The 19,348-nt window shown below is 37.0% G+C and overlaps 1 protein-coding gene across 1 annotated transcript; it reads right to left on the bottom strand.

Moving 5' to 3' along the window:
* Positions 1 to 14,460: 14,460 nt before the first annotated feature.
* LOC118436620 lies at positions 14,461 to 15,618 on the bottom strand. Its single transcript, XM_035855073.1, has 2 exons — positions 15,127 to 15,618; positions 14,461 to 14,915 (listed from the first exon to the last, which is right to left on the bottom strand). The coding sequence occupies exons 1-2, from the start codon at positions 15,578 to 15,580 to the stop codon at positions 14,674 to 14,676; spliced, it is 696 nt and encodes a 231-aa protein (XP_035710966.1). The 5' UTR covers positions 15,581 to 15,618; the 3' UTR covers positions 14,461 to 14,673.
* Positions 15,619 to 19,348: the final 3,730 nt, after the last annotated feature.

Genomic DNA, 19,348 nt, shown 5'->3' with positions numbered 1-19,348 from the left:
CGTAAGTATGTATTATGCACATAAAAATCTTCATCTTGAGATGAATACCACAACACAACTCGCATAAGAAGAAATAAAAGCACACACATATTATTAAGATGTTTCTGACCAAGTATTTTTTTTACAAGCAGATTCTCTACCTGGTCTCATCATTATTAAGCCTTCTAATAACTAGGTCTGCTATTCACCCACTCTTGAATTTCCAATTTATTTATTTGTACTTTTGTTGTATCCATGCATCCACCTCCTCCTCCTTTTCGTACTACTTCCCCCTTTGCTTACTCATGTGAAGCCCAACGACGAAACTAAAAATAATGAAGAGCTTGTTAGTCTTCTTGCTACTTATTTAATATTATTGTGTGTGTTGTACGTGTGTTGGTTTTTCTAAAGAGAAGATTATTACTGCTCTCGAATTGAATCTTCTCGTAGTGTATAAAGTTTTGGTCGTTGTAGGTGGTTTTGGCTCGGCTTCTGCAAAAAAAACACTTTTGTGGCTTATTAGTGAGGATAAAGATGGTCCACTCTACGTACGTACGACGTGATCCTTAAAGACGTGTAGGAAGAGGAGACTTGTACATGTTATAAAAACGGCAATGATGGGTTGTAACAATCCTTTTATCGTCTTATTAAGTAGTCAGTAATTCCAGGCTTATGTAGTTGGCTGGATTTCTTGAAAGTAAGAGTAGTACCAGCAGAAAGTCAAGCTGCTACTTGAAAGGGAGGGTTAACTCCTCGTACAGAGAATATCTTATCCTATGTATTGACTTTTTTATTAGGAAGGTTTCAGACAAAAGTTATGAATGTCCAACAAGCAGGGAGCTATAAGCTACGTGGTAATAACTGTTCTGTAGAATATCATGTCGGTCTTCCAACATTTTTGATTGCTACCCTTTTGATCACTCGTCTTGTAAGATGTCTTATTAATAAAAGGTAAGGCGCCAGGGGTGCCTGTCTGGACGGTTGAATGTATCATTTTGATATTGTTTTGTGTAAGATGGAATAACAACTCGTGGCAGTTTTCTTTACTTTGCACCATCAAATTATCATGCATACATACTTTTCACTCTTAATCAAAATGTTTAAAAACAACATGCCTCATATCTTATGCATAAATGTTTGTTATCATGTGCAAAACCGGATTGCATGGTTTTTGCGAGTAAAACATTACGGCATGCATGAAAATTTGCACCCACCTCGGCAAGGTATTTATATAAGCTTTCAAGTTTACCTTTCCTGCATTCCACTAATCCCAAAGATGTAATCTTGCCTAAGTGAGTGAGCTGCGTAACAACCAACTCGCGTAACAAAATATTTCCTGTCTTGGTCCAATTTAGGGAGAAAGCTTGGTGGAAACACACACACCTTGTTACTTTTCTCCTCTGGTATTCGACACACATGCAAATTCCTCCCGCCCATGTAACGTGGATAAGGTGACTGTACACAAAGCATGATTTCATCTCGAGATAAATCAACCTTGTCGTAATTTATGATATTTTCTCGGCTTGCTCACACACGATTTGAGGAGTAAGAAAGCTTTCCCCACACAATAATACATATGTATTTGCAGTGCTAATGTGGGAGAAAGTGGGCACAATTTTCTTCAATCGGTCACATTTTCTGATTGAATTGAGCCCACCACAGCTGCCTACTTTCCACGGAGTATTTATGCAATTTATCACCAACACCGCTAAATCAAAACTTCTTGTCATGATGGAAAAGAGGGGAGAAAATATTGGACAAATTGAATCGGTCGTATGGTGAATAGCGTGTTAATAAGGTTTTTTCTCAACTTGATTAAAACTAAACGAACCTTGTTTGCAAAACCGTAATGACATACCACTTACTTTTTTTGTCGATATTTATGTAACAAAACGGCCAATAAAATCATTTACGGAGTGGTTTGCTTTCACATTTTGGTTGGTTGGTTCAGATAAAAATATGGCATTAAAAAAATCTTAAACTACAAATTCATGTTTTCATCGTCCACTACGGCTCAATTGCTCAAATGGTATTTCGTGCCGTAATTTCGACAAAATTGTAGAGAACTCACTTCGTTATCCAGGCAATATTTGGTAAATTGGTTTTTATCTCTTTTTTCCGTGACTTTGATGCATTATTTTATCAGGAGAGGAAGAGCAATATGGGGAAATGGATAAACTGTGTTTTCAAACATGCAAAAATTCATTCGTTTCGTTTTAATCATTTCTGAGCGAGCGAGCAAATGCATTCTTCAGGAGAAGAAAGCAAGAAATGTTGATTTTACTTTTACACCATGTGCGTCTTTTCAGTTCGGACATCATTATAATCTCAGCTCTTCGATTGGTTTTAAATTCAAGCCATGTTCACATCTTGCACTTTATTGTTTATAATGGACACATCATTAATTTTGTTAGCATGACCCACTAGTTGAAGCATGGATGGAAAAGTAAAAGCTGCATGGATGCATAAATGCATGAAAAAATGACGGCGTGTTGTCTGTCTGACTCACTTTTGTTTCTTGATGGAACAACAATACTAATTCCTCTCTTGAACCTATTGATTATGGATATTCAACCATCTTCGTCTTGTTGATCAGGTTGATTTTTTTATATCCAGCAGACTGTCTTGTGTGCAAGTCGTTATTGTTTTCAGTCACTCTTTTGTTCATGAATAATATAAGCTTAATAATAAGATAAAGTTGTTACTTTTACTAGTAAAAAAACACTGTCGGACTTGACATACATAATGCCCGACTGGACTGCACGAAACCGCATAAAACTGCATAATTTTAATACCAATTTTCTCCCAAATTTCACAAATATTTAGTGTTTTCACTACTCCAAAATGGTTATCAAGCTATAAAATCTCAATTATAATTCCTTTTTTAATCGTCTCGTTTTATTTATACTGAATTTTGCCATTAATGCAATGAAGGCCTGTTACATGCGCCTAATTTGGTGGCAGTTAGGCTCATATTTACGACCTGGTTCCTTCCAGTTGTGCTGCTGGGTATACAAATAAATAGCAATGAACCCATAACATAAATATCGAGTTAATAGGATTAAATACAACACGACAGCAGCAAACACCTCCAAAACCATTATTACGTAGTGGTCAGTCACTGGTCAGTCAACCACGCTTAGAAAAAAAGTTTGCCTTTGCTTATTCGTTGACTCAGGATGGGCATGAAGTGAGGTAGAATTAAGATAGAGATCTCCACTTGCGTAAGTGTAAATACGGTGGAAAACTTGCTTATTCCGGATCGTTTGGAGAAACAAATTCAAATAAGCTGTATGCTTACTTAACTTGTTCGTGCATATCCAGCTTGAATTAAAACGTTCAAAATCCTGTCCAAGTTTAATTTAATTGCAGAGAAGGGAAGTTGTAGGTAGCCGTCGCAGAAGTTGTGACGACGCGTATCTGACAAGTCTTAATAAGGTCCCTCTTCCAGGATTATCTCGTTTTTTTGTAGTTGTTGTCCACTTAATTTTTATGCACACATGTTACTGGTGTTAAGCACATGGCTTAAATTGCCCCCATCTTCATATTCCATCTTCATATTAGAAGGGACTGCTAAGGGAGCGTCGTAATGATGCATATTTAATGCACATAATTTGTGACTATATAGTTTACTTATCAAGGAAAATTTAAAGTGCAAAAAGAAGAAGGACATTATTTATGGTATTTTTATTCAATTTTGTGTACACGCTAAGTCATTTAGCAGTTCAAGTTGTATGTCAACTGATAAGTAATTTTATTTGCTGGCAATGCATGAAATACAAGGAAAATCATTGAACTCGTCTTTATTGCTATTGGCGTAACATGTCATTAAAAATAAAATTTTTAAATAAAAACTTTATTGATAACGTCGTTAACTGTTAACGTGAGTTGGCTGAATAAACTATACCTTGGTAGAAACGAACATTGCCCAGCATTATATTCAATAGTCTTTAAAGCGTCAAATATTTCTTTAAACCAGTAAATTTGTCCAACAAACAAACTATTCAAAATGGACAAACAAACTATTCAAAATGGACAAACAAACAATGCAAGATCAGGTTTGCCAACCAAAAATGTCGATATGCAACCAATTTCAACGTGTATTCAAACCCACACCGTCGTGGTTTGCATGCTCGCTCAATAATTGGTAGAGCCAAGCAAATTCGTAATAAATACCAGTGAGCGAGAGAAATTTATGACCAATTTCACCCTATCGGTACATGTTCCTTCACTGACTTTCACTGATTTGGGCATTAATGGCGTCTCTAAGTTGCAAATATTGTACTTGAATTGGCCATTAAATTGCCACAATTTAGCATCTGCAGGATCTGTGTAGGTATTCGGGTCAAATAAAATGAAATTAAACTGGTTTGGCAGAGCCGTTCTTCTCCCACAAATAATGCACACTTGTCACTGGATGGCATAAATATGTCAGAATTTATGTAATTTCTGAAATTTATTGAAAAAACGCTTATATTTTTATTCCAATGAGGAGACGGCTATAATTTCATGATGGGTATCATCCTTGATTAGTTTGTGGATAAATTACAGCCCGTGTGCAAACAAACTTCTTCTTTGGCTGGCAGACAAGCACAAAAGGGTAAAGGCTAAATATATCATTGTGGAGGATTTATTGATACTTGAGAGGAAAAGGAGAATATAACCAGCCATTGACTCGGCTGTGGAACGTTAATGAGCTCAAAAACCAATAAATAATCATCATATAACCCTCCGATTCATTATTAGAGTGAGCATTTCTGGCAATATAACATTAAGCCTTCTTATAATGCAATGCATGTACGGTATGCTACACAATCTTACCTAGTTATGCATTCAATTCTCTCGAGTTACTTATTTTTTAGGATTTTTTTCCATGTTCAGACATTGTTTCTCACAGAGTATCTTCCTCCACAAATACTCCAGGTTGGTCAGAATACCCCCAAAATTAACTAAGCAAATAACCAGCCTGGCCCTTATTAGTTGGTTAGTGAAAGAAAAGTTCTTAATCAAACCGAGTGCACCATGCAGACACAGATGAGAAGAAGACCTTAAGCTTAACTATGCAGTTGAAAAGTGCGTTTGAAATTCAGTACGAGAAACATGAAACGAGATTAAACGTAGATGATGGAAAAATGAGCGTCATTAGTTATTTCTCTGTTGGAGTCTTGTTCTCAAGACACCGAATGATATGAACCCTTTATAAATAAGTGCGTCTTCTCTCATGTTCTTCTACCCACCGGTGTCGACAAGAAGACTCTCGGGTCCCGGTGATGGGGATGATAAATGTGCGTGTGAAAAGTGGCCGTGATATTTCACCTTTTTTACATGGAGGAATTTTTAGAACTGAAAAGCGGCTACTAAAAGTTCCTTCCCGAACTATAAAAAATAATTGGGATGCCCACGACGAAAATGTTTGAATTTTAAAAATATGGATGGAGTCAGATCAGAGAAAGAAAAAAACAATTGCACGTTGTGTTTGGTCTGAAAGTTTATTTTGCACTATAACCGTTGCCATTTATTTATTTTCGTTGTCTAACTGTTGTGAAAGTATCAGTTATGATGTCAGCATCGAAATAGTGAACCCCTGAAAAGTGGAAGATGAATGAATGAAGAATGAATACATGTAAACTGAACATGATATTTCAACTTTTTATGGAATTTCCGACTTTTTCTACCGCATTTATCATCCATCAAACATATCGTGGCCCAAAAAGTTTCAAAAAGTATGACACCGTTTTCACACAAACCTGTGAAAACCATCAAGTCAGCAGTCCAACAACAGCGGCATCGTGATTCTTGGATTCACAGACTTCAGACAATTAATTAGACCCTACAGTTCTACCCAGACAGAAGTTTGGGTTATTTGACACGTATCTGAGAAATCCTACTTTTCTGCCACGATTTTTAATTATAATTATAACGATTGTGTTAATTTTGAGATTTTGTTAAAACTTCAAAGTTGAGATGGCAGAGTTTTATATTACTTTTAATTTTGACTCAAATCCTTCAAAACTTGACAGTTGAAGTGCATTTCCTTTGTTTCAGATGAGATCACAGGACAAGACTGCTGCATTATTTTTGTCTCGTTTTTTAACCAAACTCTGAAACAGAGGTGTTTGAATTTTAGTGGGTTTCACACGAAATAAATACAATTACTAAACCTAGTAAACAAAGTGTTGAGAGATAAGCATCATTCCATTACAACAGTTTGGACATAATTTCAAGGTCTCGTTATAACATGGGTTGTAATGACAAAGGAAACGTCAACATATTAACATGAAGTCATGCAACGAATCCAAGTTTTTCTCCCCATTACACAAAATTGTGTTTGAATTTAAACGGGAAAATCAATTGATGGTTTCAATTTAAAGGTTAATATTTATAATAAAAAACTCTGTAATTGAAGTAGATACTCATTAAATAGCTACTTAAAGGTTTAAACCTCACTTATGGGCACATATGTCTCAAGTTTTTCTACATTTCGTGCCAACTAATGAGACTCCACACTTTCCTCGACAAGAGAAAAGAGGGTGCCGAAACCAAGAACAAGATCCCCCATCAACGATTACAGGTCGGAAAGTGTTAGCATCATCCTAGGTTTTGAGGTAATTTCATTGAAAATTGGGGCGAATGAGGAAATGAGTGATTTCCAGGTGATAAAAGAGTAATAAGCTACACATTATTACTACATAGGTATGTTTTGGTCCAACTTGTGTAGATACACATGTGTGGTACTTTCCTGTGGCTGTTTTATGACACCAAACGATTCACCTGGGTCTACATCCTGTCCTTTTTAAGAAATAAATCACAATATTGTTTCATTTGACGGGGTGAATATGTGCGGATGGAATTGCAGTGGAATGTCAAAAGTCAAAATGTACACGTACTTATTTAACAAAATAACTGCATAATTGGGGTTGTACATCTTTGGTTACATTTGAATCCTAATTATGCACTTGCAGTTGGGCTGATCAATCAAATGCAATTAATTATTCCTACCTAACCACTTTCCCATTGGCATTTTAATAAAATGGGGAACAAGATGCAAGCACATAATGCATTCGTCAAGTAGCTACCTAATATATGACTGCGTATAATCTGCCTCATTTTGCCCAGACATCCATGACTTGCACCATATCAATGCTAATTAGTGCAAAATACCAACGAGCAGACAAGGTTTCAACGTTGTTTGCACGTAATGAAGATGTTTCATTGAAAAGTTAATGGGAATTCCGCAAACTCGTCTGAGCGTGAAAAACAAATTCAGCTCTAACGAAGTGAATGGGTAGCAAGTAGGCAATTGTTTTCGAGGCGAGACATTGTTTCACCGCTGCATTGATGACACATGAATTTGTTAAGAGTTATTTTATTTTACATGTGCATCTGCTGGATGGAGGTTGTTTCTCTTTCTCTATTTTAACAAAATTTGGATTTATGTAGAAACCTCCTAAATAGATGCCCCGTGTTAATTAATTGATGATACGTAGGTAGATGTAGTCAGTCAGTGCACTTACCCCCTGCAATTTCACTTGATCATGTATCTTCTCGTTAATTAGAAGCTCATTCGTTCGTACCCTGTAAACTTTGTTAATTGTTGGTTTTAGACGTTACGTAGGTCCGTTGGTGATTCATCTTTTGTCTCAAGGTACATTTGTACATCGTCTGCACTGAAATATAATGAGAGACAAGAGTAAAGATCACTACTCAACGATTAATTTGTCGAACAAATTCCAGTGTAAATTCAAACTCACTCGTTCTCTGACTGCATTGTTATCCGTGGAAGGGGGATGCAATATCGAAAAATGTTGAATGTTTTCAGAAACAATGGAGGAAATTCTTTGACAGATTTGCATGTTGTTAATTTGGAATTCTCAGCTTGACACAAGACTCAGAAATGAAGGGTCGGTTACATGAAGTGGAAAGTATTTGTATGTGTGCATTTCTTCGATTTACATAGAATTGAATAAAATAATCTTGTAAAAATGAAGATGCACTGATACCAGGCTGACAATGAAATGAACCCATGTATCTGTACTCTTGTAACGTTATTGCATAACATTTTATACTGCGCGTACCCTTCAACTGGATGCATGCATCAGCGCATTACTTACATTATAGAAAGTCACTCAAGCATTCAACTCACTCAGTCGTCGGACTGAAAGTAGTAAAACAAAGCACCCGAGAAGAAGGAATTTCATTAATCGTGATGAAACGGTGTGACTTGTATTGTTAATTAATTTCTTACTCCGTTTATGTGCTAACTAACTGCTCAACATCCTCTTTTAAATTGAGTCAATGGTTTGCCCCCTGTTCCGATTTGCCCTCGGGTTCGACTCGAGTTTTTTTTTGCTTGGTGAAAATTCAACTTATGTATTTACTAAAAAGTTTTAAAAAATATGTGAAAAATGTCAAAATTTCACTTATTGATTGATAGTCCTATAATTTTTATTGTAAATTCCGCCCGTCCACCCAGACCAGACCACACCACCGAAGATATTCTTGTGCAAGTACTGCATACGGTAGATAGCCAAGTAACGAAGTGTTCATTTTCTCGTCATGATCGCTCTTAAAACAAAGACGAGTCATGTAACCATGTTACCTACGCAGTGATCGTCCTCTTCTCTTCTCTGGTACACGTACCCACCATGAAATCAAATTGAGAAAGGAATGTGTTTACCCCATCCGTCAAAATCTAGTTAACGCTTCGACCACCGAAGAAGCCATCAGCCAGCCCGGCTCGATAATAATACTACACACTTGGCCAAATTAAAGGAGGATGAGCTGATTGGATTGACTGAGGATGAGAGGAGCGAGATATGAGGAGGACGACAAGTGTGTGAAGGGCTGGAATTAAGAGGAAGAATTATGAGAAGACGTCCATCCGTTTCGTGTGATGATGATCATCATCATGATCAGCTCATTAAATTAAATATGGGGAGTCAACCTTTGGTCCGAGAAGAGAGAGGTCCACACAAAAAGCTTGAAATCTAAATACGTATCGTGAAACAATTCGATGCGGTGGGTTAAAAATGAGGTGATCGTGAGAAATTACGTGGCATTTAAGGGCTCACTCAGTCAGTCTTCAAGGTCCTTCGTATATTTGTGCATATTACAAGACAAGAGGTAAACGTAACCTTTGAGTTTTTGGGAAATTTCGAGTTGATCAATACCCATTGATTATAGCTTGTAGACAAATTTTAGGATGCAAAGAAGACTTTATTAGTATATTCATGAAATAAATCACCTAATGCTAACTTTCTAAAGTAGATTTTCCTAAAACTGTTATAGTTTATGATAAATATAGCATTAAAAGATATTTCAACAATCTGGAAATATTTAGCTCATATCTTAATCTTTGAAGTTTTTAATGTCTCCAGTAAGGAATGAAGTGGAACTCGATAATATGTACATATTTCATTTCATTGCTCCTCATCGTTTCTCAAGGAGAAGTGAGAAATGAGAAATTCCAAATAATTTCCACTTCACATATTTCTTGTTCCTTCCTTTTGCCTCTTGAACTCCTCAGGCATTTGAGTTTTTACAACTCTTCAACACCTTTCTTTCAACTCTTTCAAGGTGATATTAATCCTTCTTTTGCTGGCTAAAAACGTTTGATAAGAAAGTCAAAGACATTCTAAAGTTGTACTTCTGGATACAATACATAATGATGCCACATGCATATAAGTACGTACATAACATCTTCTATAGTGTCGAAATCGGCAGGGATTCTACGACGCTCTGGGTGGTTCCGAGTGCATCAGAGGTGTTGTTTTTTATGTCTTGAGTACATTGAACGAAACGTTAAGAATTGTGAAATTTCTGGAATTTCCCTTGGCTTAAAAGTTTTTCATCTTGTAAAATTTTACGAAAATATTTTATATTTTGAGTAAATTATGTATGTAAAATTTCAAAATAAGTTATATAAATTCAGTTTTATCGACACTTGACATCAGAATTCTGACGAGATGCCGATGCATTTATAAATGAGTTGGCTATTTGTATTTGAGTGTTGGTGGCATAAGCTGCGTGGGATTAATGACAAGTAATTTTAATTCTGCTAGTATTTATGAATGGGATTTGAGAAAGGGATTTTAGTCGAATCCATCTCACACTGTGCTTTTCATCATTTTCATCAGCCACCAATCATGATCTGCTGCTCATCGCCTTGAATAAACACAACTTTGTGCTCTGTGATTTTCACAAACTCACCACATGAGGATGAAAGAAGGATAAATCGTGCGTGAGAAAATCATGGGATAAGTCGGAAAATCGACAATACTAAATTGAATTGTATGAATTCGTAGATTTCTGAAAGTCAGAGAGAAAGTAAAAAGCATAGGATCATGAGTCTGTATTCTTTGTATTATTGTTTAGTGGGCGTATATCATAAAATTTGGTGTGGCCTTATATTTCAAAAAATTCGCTGGTGGTATATAGTTTTAAAGTGAAATTTTTGATTCTTAAAAAATATTTATATAGAAAATATGATTAAAACAAAATGCTTTTTCTCTTGCAATGCGCAAAAATGATGGAATTCTACTTATTTCACAGTTGAAATTCCTTGATAATGTTTCTTCAAAAGCGAAACTTCCCAAATGAAAATATGACCCCTTTCAAAGTGTTGAAATTCTCACCCATCGGATACTTATTTTTGTTTCATTGATGCAAAATAGAAGAGAAAATTTAGAAGATCACACAGTCGCTGATTACTTGATTGAATTTCACTTCATCATCATTGTCCAAAATATTATACAATTCAACACTTTTACTTCTTGATGCACCCAATCGCATCTCATCGCATCGTGAGTGTCAAGTTATTAAGGTCTCAAGTGAAAAGCCGAGTCAGCGAAAAATCTGAGAAAGTTCTCAGCCACCAGCACCACAAACCAACCTTCATCCTCATCGCTGCTGAGGGTCTTCTTCTTTTTATTGTAGTCATAACTTGTGACTTTATACTTTTAATCCTTTAATTGAATTATCATATTTAATGGATATCTCTCAAGTGACTGAGTGACTGAAGTGGTTGGTGTGTGGTTTGCAGAAGGATAGGCAGGCATGCCCCCACCACACCGCATGCTTTTCCCATTCAGACTGCCAAACCGTAAATGATGCTCATGTTTCAAGCCCTTTTTAGGCCTGAACCCTGCTGCTGAAGAGTCAAGTGAAGTTATGACGGAGGGAGGATGAAGGATGATGAATTTTACATTTTATTTGATGATGAGCAACCAACTCTTCTTATCCCTAATGAATTTAACTTTCAACTTACTTACTTTGAGGCCGGAGAATTAAAAATAAAGTTACAAGTCGCAAGTCGCAAGTAAGTGTTAAAAGTGGCTGAGTGGCAGCAAGAAAGAACAGTTTTGAAGAGTTAAGGTTGGTAGCTTGACTTTGACTTGAAAAATTTGTTGGGGTGGAAAACCGTGTTAAATTTTGAAATGCGATGTGCAGGGATGAGAATTTAATATTAAGATCTTTGTACTTCATTTATTAGGCGCAGTAGGAATGCAAATGTGATGAATGCATAGAATTGAACTTTGTTCCAGTATTTATTTAACTGCATCATCACAGTTTTACATTTTGTATTCATTTACGTATGTTCAGAATTGAGAATTTAAGAGTAAATACAATTGGAAATATTTAAATTGATGCATTTTCATAAGAACTCGACTCGTTATAAAAATTGGAGTGGTACGAAGGAAAATGCGATACGATTACAGTTACTCGTGCATCTAATTTGTAAGGTCAATTACGCACACCTTCCATTAATTAAGAAATAATTCTCACAATTGCTCGTTATTCTTGTGCGATTGTAAAACTGGAGCGTATAATTGTTACGACATGGCCTGGGCCCCACTGCTGACGAGCAATGTTCAATAATTAAAATAAAACAATTATTCCAACGACTGACTACCTACTACTACATGGTCAACAGTTATGCAGTATTATTGACGTAGAACTTGTTTTTCCTCTTCTTTCTTTATTTTGAGGTGCAATAAAATAAAATAATCCTGTTGTTGTGAAAATTAAAAGTTGGCTGCATTGGATTACGCCGTGTTAAATCTCATAGAGGTGAAAATCCGTTGATTTTATTGCTCTCACTTTAAAGGTCTGTCTTATTTACGAAGGACCAAAAGCGGCCACTGCGATGGATATAAAATAAACTTCTGTTCTGTGGAGTGGGGGATCGCGATCGAGTGAGTCAAGTTTCCGCCTTATCATTGATGATCTGTTCATTCTGTGCTTATACACATATTCCGTTTTGATAAAAGATTGTACTGTTGCTACGTTGGTGAGGAGGCAAACCTTCTTTTATGATGGAGGAAGAGCAGGAAAAGTCACAGAATTTATTGACTTGGAATTTTATTACCCTTGTGGCAATTTATTTATGTTGGTTTGCCGAATATTGCTATTGTTTGTCGGTGTAAGAAGGAGGGTGGTGAATTTGGGAGGGATGAGACAATTGACATCGGTTCAATTGGTATGAATTCATCCAAAGTCAATACAACGATTGTAAAAAAACAAGTATCGAAATTGATACGAGTGAGAATTGTATCACCGTGTTGATAAGTTTGCACCTCTGCTTTTAAGTTGTTTGTTGAACTTGAAATTATATTGATTGTTGAATATTATTGCCCAAAATTATTTAAAAATACAGGATTTTGCCGTCATTTTCATGAGTTGCTGTATGAGTTGCTGCTTTAACCAGTATATATTCTGTACGCATTTACTCTACAACTGGATTTACTTATAAATTAATTTACTCACCCTCAATCATACAATTAAAAGTGGTGGACCCATTATTAAATATAATTGAGTGACATTGACATCGGCATATTAAAAGGCTTACGATGTTCAGCTGGAGTCACGATCGTAAATTTATTACTGAGCATGAAATCCATTTTATTATGCTTTATTAGTACAGGACAAAACCTTTAAGAAGTGGTATTTTTAACATGCCGTATGAAAAAGTGTATGCATTTGCTTGAAAGTATAAAATGTTACCCGTGTTGGTTTTATCATTCATGGATATGTCTTACGGAATGGGAGGAATGATCATATGAAATAGATTTAAAGCAACAGAATAATAGAACATCGGTCTCACAGTATAAAGATGCTGTCGTTCCTGTTCTCTTGTTCTGCTGCATTGTTTCGTTGACTTGACAGGACGACTGCTGGAGAACTTGTGCAGCTAACGACGACGAGTTGGAGGGGTTAAAATTCTGAATTGTCTAATTTGAGCATTTGGGGGTTGAACTGTCGAATTCTGTTGAATTCAAAGGGTGGAGATGTTAAGGCGATAATCCGTTCGAAAGATGAGAGATGAGATAGTAAATGGTGGCAAGACTTATGCCAACCACTACCGTTCGTATAGTTTATAGCTCGACTTCACCTGGACTTTTTATTCTTCCAAGGGACGCATGATTTTAAGAATAAAATAAATAACCTAGAGTGCAGGCTTCATTTAGCCCGAGTCAGGAATAGAATTCTGTTCTAAATTTCTGTATAAAAATATGCATCTGTGCAAAATTTGGACTCTATCCGTTCAGCTGTTATCGTATTTCAGACGGACGGACGGACAGACACGACGATTCCATAAGCCCCGACTCGGGCTACCAACATACAAACATGGGACGCGCATGAGAATAAATTATCCCACACAAAATTCAGAGTTTATTTTGTAGCGAAAATAGTAGTCAGAAATATTTTTAGTTTCGTGCCTTTTGTCAAAAAGTACATCTCACATGCTTCTCAATATTTTAAAAAATCATCTCGCAGCTTCTTCTCGCATCAAAGGTTGGCTTGGCCCAACTATTTCCATGTTCATGTCAATTTATGTCATCCTATCCCCTCTAAAAGCCGGACGGATGAAGCAACTGACACTGACATTGACACCCCCAATTACCTCCGACTTGGCATTGTTTGAGGAAGCCTTATGTCATTCGACCTTTTTATCTCTCTCCTAAAACACACGCACCATCAGCTACAATCCGAGTGAAAAGAAAGACACGATTGTTTCTCGTGATAGTAATGAACTTGAATTTTTAAGCCAATGGATTGAAGAAAAGTCGTATTAAAAGTCAAAGTCAAACATTTGCTTCAACTCTTAAATAGAAGATTGTTTATTTAGACATTGTTTAAGCTCGATCTTTATATATTTATTCAGGTTGTGCTAGGTAAGTAATAGGGTCAACTATTTGAAGCTACTGTTCAAGGTGCACAGCCAGTTGGAATAACGGAACCTTAATTTCGAGTGTCACATGCAATTGGTTTCGTGGGTAAGCCTAATGATCAGATTAGATCTCGGGCCGTCACACTTTTATTAACCTCCATTCCCCTTCTTGTTGTCTTAAACCCAAACTCACAATCATGACTTTGTTGTGGTGTGGTTGGTTTGAAATGGGAGGATATTGTGACATTTATCTGATAAGTGAATGGATAGTGGGAAATAGGGACAGGTGACAAAAATTGATGAGACAAATACTCGCGACGACCGAACTTACTGAACTCAATAAGCAGACAAAAGTGAACATGGGAAAGTATTTATTTTAGAGTTAATTAGATTGATTTTTTGGGGGGAGGGAAATATCCACAACTTTTAACATTGCAATCTTTAATTGTTGCTTAAAACTTATTATCGACGCTAAAAAATAATCACAACTTGTTGGACGGATGGAATTACAAAAAAAGGTAAAATCAAGTGAGAAGGCATAGATCAGATTTTTTAGAGTTTTTTGACTCGTCGACATCGACTGGTTCCAGAAACAATATCGCCGCGTCATTTCCCGTCTTCCTGCTCTCATTATCAGTGCTGCAGCAACAGTCGCCTCCAGCAAATTGGAAAGAAGAAGCCTTCGATGACATTTTTTGCGAAACGTTCAACGGGTTCTTCTTCTTACTCCTGCGGGGTGTGAGATAGTCGTGGTCTTGGTCATTCTCTGAGAGTGAGAGAGACAAAAAATAAATACTTGGATGGAATGGAGGAGATTTTTATGAGATTATCGATCAGACTGAATCTGATCCATCCTGACTACACGAAGAAATGAATGAGGTAGCGGAATGTTCATGTTCATCTCAAAAAATCTGATTTTTTTACACTTCATGAACCAATTCAATTTAAAATTCTGACCCAGTTTGCATGATGCATACCTTTTCGTCCTTCATCATTCGAGTACAAGTCTACCTCGGAATCTTCCTCGTCCTCTTCCATGGAGCAGTAATTACAGTTGCAATAATGAATTGGTGGCGATGGGGAGAGTAGCATATCGTTATCTGTATCGCTAAACAGTAGGGCATCTCCCCCACCACGATTTAAGCACAAATCCGTCGACTCGGCTCGATTGGTGATACAAATCTTGGTGGTTTCCGAACTGGAACACTTTTTGAGTCCACTACTTTCACCAACTCTGCTTTTCCCACGATCCGAGTTGCATCGGGTAGTAAAACAGCTTCCATCTCCGTGGTGGTCATTTCTCCCCCTCCCTTCTGTTTCCTCCTCCTTGGTCCACTTGACGGTGGTGAGAGTGTCGTCCGACTCGTCGAAACGTAGGACGGGATACCATGAATCACCACGAATTTTTGTACAACGACGACAGTCTGACATCCTTTGGGTTTCTCCAAACCATTTGAAATTCGGTACGGGGAGACGACCCTGCAATAAATTAGGTCCCGTTTAGTATGGGTGACACGGCATCACTGGCATTTGGCACTTTCTCTCTCTCGACAAGTGCCAAACTGCACCACTTACGAGACAATCGCCCATGATGTGGTCAATTCCGAGCTATTAGCGGTATATTCCAGTTATAAATAAGTAAATTACACTGTTAAATCAGGAATTCTAATAATCCAGACAAGAAACCATTCGCCGTGTTGTACATACGCCAAGGTATTTTGGTTTCATAAAAATATGCGCAACGTAACGTGTCAGAGTTATTATTCTTACGGACACCTGCTTATCGCCATGGGGAAGGAAGGAGGTAAAAGTCCCCTCCGGAGTGCTGCTCTGCTGGAAGTTCGCACTTTCCCAAAGCCGTTTTCATCCATTAGGTGTATCTCTTCTGAAATTAAAATAGACATCCAACATCTGCCTCTTCGCCTCAGTCTCTTGCACCAACATAACAGCATCCAAATTAAAAGGTTTCATCATCCAAGCTTCTGTTCTTGTTCATCCCAACCCAACTACATGGTTGCCTATGTAAAGTTTATATACCAGCAATAAAACAAAAACTATGTACTACCACATTCGTTTAATTAAGGGCCGATCTTACCCTAATTTCTAAATAGGGACCCTTTTGTGCATGGTGGGTACTTCACCTCTCAATGATGCGATAGGAATCTTAATTGTTCTATTTTGGAAGTAAAGGGTAGCAGTTAGTTATAAGCTTGAATTACGAAATGTAAATACAAGTTCAGTTACGTGGGGTAGCAGCCATAAGACTACTGCTTTTGACAATTCTTGCCACATTTTTTAACTCGTTTACTCGGTGGTAATTTAATGGGTAGTGAATTTATGGGTTTGACCACCAAATTTTATTGTTATTACGTATTCTTCAAGACTGCATTATAACTCGTATGAAGTTAATTAATTTACCAAGACTGCCTGCATAACGTGGCGTAGTAAGTACTGTAATAAGCTCGTAAAAAATGCATGCATATTTATGTATGTGCACGAGACTTTCTTTTGTTGAAAGGTATGCATTTAAATTGTGATGGAATTTTTAGTGTAATATTAAAAAAACATTGGAAGAGATCAACATTTTTTCTGTATCGTATCTGCTCGACGAGTATCTTGATGCTATCTCAAGTATCATAATGCTATCTTTATTTATGGATAAATTGGGCAGTGAATTGATGCCTACGCAAATTTCAACGCGAGTAACAACCTCCTGCTGAAACCGGTGAGATGAAAAACACTTATCCTCGTCTCAAACTGGAGACCCGGTTTGTAAATTTTGATGAAAGTCGTATCCATCAAATGCAACAAGGAAATTACAAGGTCGGGGACATTTAGAAATGCTGTTGCGAGTCAGACCAAGCTGAAGAAAGTCTTCGTGCATTTTGCAATCTCCTCCACTCGTAATTGAAGGCATAAGTTGTAAAAAACGTCTGCTCGTCTTTGGTCGTCATCGCAGGCAGGCAGCAGGCACAGGACAGATAGACACGTAGATATATGTTACATAATGCATATTCGGTTGGTCATATACGTACAATGGAGAAGAAAACACCAGACTGACCGCATCGCAGTTGGTTTTTGAGTCTTTTGGCTGCTTTGGGGTTTTTAGGGTATCATAAAGCCTTTTTAGTGGGGAAGGAATCCGAGCTGGAAGAGTTATGGAATTACTTCTCCGTTCTCTACACGGAGCAATAAAACAGGTCAACTTCACAAAATTTTAACTCGTGTGGGCATTTAACATTTTGACCGATAAAGTATGGTCAATAACAATCAAATTTGAGATGGAATCCTTCAGAATACGGAATGAAGGTAAGTAGAGGCAAAGAAGGAAGGAATTTTTTGAGCGTACGGATAGGTACTTATCTTAAGTTGCTATTTAAATGCTGGCAGTATGTATGTATGTATGTACATATGTAGTTGTGTGCATAACATCCATCATATATTTCATGTACGGGAAAGAATATTGATATTTTGAACAGAAAACTCGTTTTATTAGAAACAAACGTTGTTTTCGTAAACAAATCATGAAAAATTCAAGGTATTAGGTGATGCAAAGGTATGAAATAAATTGGTCATGAGGAATTTAATTTACATATATCGCCACTGCATGAATGTCACCGAAGGAAAGGTAAAATGAGTCTAAAAAATGCATGAATTGGTTAAAGTTTATACGTGTAGGTTTTTAGGTATGAGAAATGGGATGGGATTTTAATGTTGTAGTGAGCTGCATATATGCTAATAAAAAATTCAAGAACTTCAAAAAGAAATTCAAGTATGAAAGTAATTGTCAAATTGTCAAACGTATTTTACAATGTATCATAAGGTCATGCTACAAAGGTTTTCATTGTTAAATACTATTTTAAGTAGTCGAAATTAGTAATGCTTTAACAGTAATAGTCCAGGAAGTCGGGAGGCAGGTTGAGATCCCAGCATCACCTAAGAAAAATCTCCTGGAAGTTATGGAAAGTACAATCGTTTTTAAATATCCTTCGTAAAAATTCAGCATTACGATTTCAACTTGTACTCGTAATTTTTCTAGATATGTAACAAGCAACATAGGCCATGAAACCATCCGGAATGCGTCCCATTGAAATTGCAAAATTAATCCGTACTCCTCGCCCGACTCCGCCTTTACACTTTCGCCTTTCCGAAAACAAAGCTAATCTGCAGCCAATTTGTTTGGATGAAGCAAGAATTTCTCCGCCACCATCAAACTAATCCAACTAATACCTTTTCCTCCCATTGTTTATTTAATGTTTTGAAAGATGGATGGAATGGCTGAACGCGTTGTTGATCTCGACCAAAGTATCAAATTACAGATTGCAGCCACTCACTTAAGTCGAGAGAGAGGACGCATTGTCTCAACAGATAATGATGATAATGATGTCGAATGCCATGCCGGTGAACCGACGGATTGGACGGATCATGATGATGATGATGTCAGCATATGAACGAGGAGGAGGAGACCAAAATGATGATATTTACGATGAATTGACCTATTCGTACCGGACTTGACTAAATACCACTTGCGGAGACAAGATCAATTCAAACTCCGCTATGTTACGTTATGTTTGCCGTATTCCAATATTTATTCTCTTCTTTTTTGTTTTCGTGAGTGCGATGTTGAATGGTTAATATAATGAGTCGAGTCGTCGTCATCGTCGTCGGCTCGGTCACCTTTTTACCGCATCCATAAAGTTGTGTGTAGCTTATTAGTCGTTATTTATGGGAACATTAAGATGGAAAAGAGATGAGCGTTGAGCCTTGTTAGGCAACAATATATTTTAATGTCAAGTCAGGTCAGAGTCAACGCAGCAAAGTCATCGCCTGCATATTCAAAGTAGCAGCATTTGCACGGGCCGTACCGCAATAAACAAGGCAAGGATTAAAACAAAAGTTGTAGAATTTGAATAATTTTTTGAACTCTGTTCCTCGCCGCGGCATGACCTGGTCAAATATTACACGAGATAAGTAATACCCACACATTTCTGCTCTCGGTAAAAGGGAGTGGACGGTAATAGTATCATGTTACAATTATTATTACGTATTCTGCCAGCATAGACAAGTATGACGAGGCGGAATAATTGTCAACATTTCCGAAAATGATGTGATTTCAAAAAAATAACTCTTCCTGCATAACCCTCCATAACATGCATCATTTTTTATATACAAAAAATATTGGTATTTTGGACACAAAAC

The sequence above is a fragment of the Folsomia candida genome, unplaced genomic scaffold (assembly GCF_002217175.1).
Source record: "Folsomia candida strain VU population unplaced genomic scaffold, ASM221717v1 Fcan01_Sc009, whole genome shotgun sequence".
Taxonomy (NCBI): domain Eukaryota; kingdom Metazoa; phylum Arthropoda; class Collembola; order Entomobryomorpha; family Isotomidae; genus Folsomia; species Folsomia candida.
This window is presented reverse-complemented; position numbering and strand designations above follow the sequence as displayed.

Coding starts and splice junctions, on each gene's coding strand:
- LOC118436620 (XM_035855073.1), bottom strand. CDS start 15,580: ATGTCAGACTGTCGTCGTTGTACAAAAATTCGTGGTGATTCATGGTAT. Junction 14,916..15,126: donor GAATGATGAAGGACGAAAAG/GTATGCATCATG, acceptor TCTCACTCTCAG/AGAATGACCAAGACCACGAC.